Source organism: Rhopalosiphum maidis, chromosome 3 (genome assembly GCF_003676215.2).
Source record: "Rhopalosiphum maidis isolate BTI-1 chromosome 3, ASM367621v3, whole genome shotgun sequence".
Classification (NCBI taxonomy): Eukaryota; Metazoa; Arthropoda; class Insecta; order Hemiptera; family Aphididae; genus Rhopalosiphum; species Rhopalosiphum maidis.
Window position 1 is genome coordinate 19,119,668 of NC_040879.1, and position 2,320 is coordinate 19,121,987.

At 27.5% G+C, this 2,320-nt stretch overlaps 1 protein-coding gene across 1 annotated transcript; it reads right to left on the minus strand.

Annotated features, from left to right (window-relative positions):
- Nucleotides 1-392: 392 nt before the first annotated feature.
- LOC113557792 (zinc finger MYM-type protein 6-like) lies at nt 393-1,685 on the minus strand. The gene is made up of 3 exons (XM_026963343.1): nt 1,643-1,685; nt 775-1,185; nt 393-466 (listed from the first exon to the last, which is right to left on the minus strand). Exons 1-3 carry the CDS (start codon nt 1,683-1,685, stop codon nt 393-395), a joined length of 528 nt encoding a protein of 175 aa, XP_026819144.1.
- Between the last annotated feature and the right edge of the window lie 635 nt (nt 1,686-2,320).

Below are 2,320 nucleotides of genomic sequence, written 5' to 3' on the forward strand. Positions count from 1 at the left end.
TCATTGTACACTTTTTCAACCTCAGAGCAATATATTTCCACTGCCACTGTACATTTTTGCTTTTCAAAAAAATCTTTTAAGTTTGGAAAATTATTCAAATTAGATTCATTTAATTGTGATTTGAGTAATATCAATTTTGATTTAAACCCATTTATAGAACTCAATAACTCAATTATTGTCCCATATTTTCCTTGAAGTTCAACATTTAAAGTGTTTAAATGAGCCGTTAATCTGTTAAAAAAGCTAAGTTCTGAAGCCATGTATTGTTTGTTAAACAATCATAATTATCGCCTCTGGATTTTAAAAACTCTATTATTTCAGGAAGTAAACATTGAAACCTTTCTAGAAATTTACCACGGCTCAACCATCTAACATCCGTATGCAGTAATAAATCACAATGCTGAGAATCGTTTTCTTCTAATTGTAAAAAGTCGCCTTTGCAAGCTTCGTGAACGTATAGAATTGGCTATTTTAAAAGCAATGTCCATTATATTACTTGTATTCAATATTTTTCCACACAATGGAACGTTATAAAATTTGGAAAATTATTATCATTCTTATACAAAGCAATAAAACCATTATTTTTACCTATCATAGCTGGAGCCCCATCAGTCGTAGTTCAAACTAATTTATACAAAGGTAAATTTGATTTATTGACAAAATTAATAAAAGCTTGATAAATATCCACACCTCGTGTCGTACTTTTCATAGGGATTATAGTTAATAATTCTTCTTTTGAATTAAAATTTGAAAAAACTAGTCGTATAAATATACATAGTTGAGCGGTATCTGTTATCTCTGTTGATTCATCGAATTGAAGTGAAAAATAAACACATTCTTTGATGTCTTGTTTTAATAATTCAACTAAATTTTGTCCTATAGATTCTACTCTTCTTGTCACAGTTTTATGAGATAACTGTAAATCGTTTATAGCTAAAAAAATTTCTGATTTATTTTTAAAGTTTTCAAATAAAGCATCTGTGCCTTCTAAAAAAGCTTGTTTTACTATTTCACCGGTTTGAAATGATTTTTTATTCTTAGCTAAAACATGACTAATTCGAAATGAAGCAATTGTTGCTGCTTTGGATTTTAAAACTGGTTTAGTAAAAATCAATTGTTGTTTATCAATTTCAAGTTTTAATTTTTCTAATTGCTTTTTACGTACTTCAGTTTTAGGAGGAAAATCTATATCAAATTTTGAATGCGTAGTTCTAAAATGTGTTTCTAGATTACCTTTTTTTGCTGTGGATATTGTTACATACACACTACGTCACGAATGTCCTCAACTGTGACGTAAGTATATTGTATATTAGATATTTATCAGCTCAGGTTTATGTTTTAAATAAAATGTATGTAAAAATTAATATTAATACTTAAACATTATATTTTACAGACACCAGTTGTTTAGTAAATGCGCTGTGAAATGCACTCATACCACTTTCAAAGCTATAACTCCAAAGCCTTAAGCCTCAACGTGGCAAAAAAAAAAAAATTCAGAAACAGTTAAAAAATATACAAAATTATGGAATGGCAAAGCAGTTAAATCTTCGTTTTCTCCACAATAAAAAAATATATGCAACAGACAAAGGAATACTTGGTGATACACAATATTTACAAGAAAATTTTCATGATTTCTTTGCACCCCAACCACCACCAATCCATATATGCCCACAAAATTTCACCATTTCATATATTGAAGGATTGGATTATGTTATATTACAAATTATTAATTTTAACTTGAAATATTCAAATGAAAAGTGAGTAAAAAGATTCATAGATTATTTACAAATTGTAATTTATAATTATTTTTTTATTTTCCAGTATAATATTCAGTGAGATGTTTAAGAACAAAGTTTGGCTGTTAAAATCTTCATTGGTCTTAGAGTGTATTAAAAGATTTAACATTCAAACAGAAGGCATTGTACAAGACCACAAACAGATTTTAAATGCCGCTCAATTTATGTCTAAGAATGTTTTGAAGTTAGTTATATAAGATAAAATAAAAATTAATAACGTTATATAGATGCCCAGTTAAAATCGTCTGTACCATAATGTTGTAATGGATGAAGAAAGGGTTGTTGTATTCCAATCGCCAACAACTTAATATTTCAACGAGAATTGTTTGTTGGCATGCATTCACTTGTATGTCATGCACACTACAATGTCACAGAAACACCACACTGTAATTAAAATACATACAATTTATTTAATACATATTTAAAATTTTTTTTTATTTTTTCAGCTTAACAACATATACAAACATATTAAAATAGTACAGATAATTATCAATAATACATTTATTAACGAAAAATACACAAAG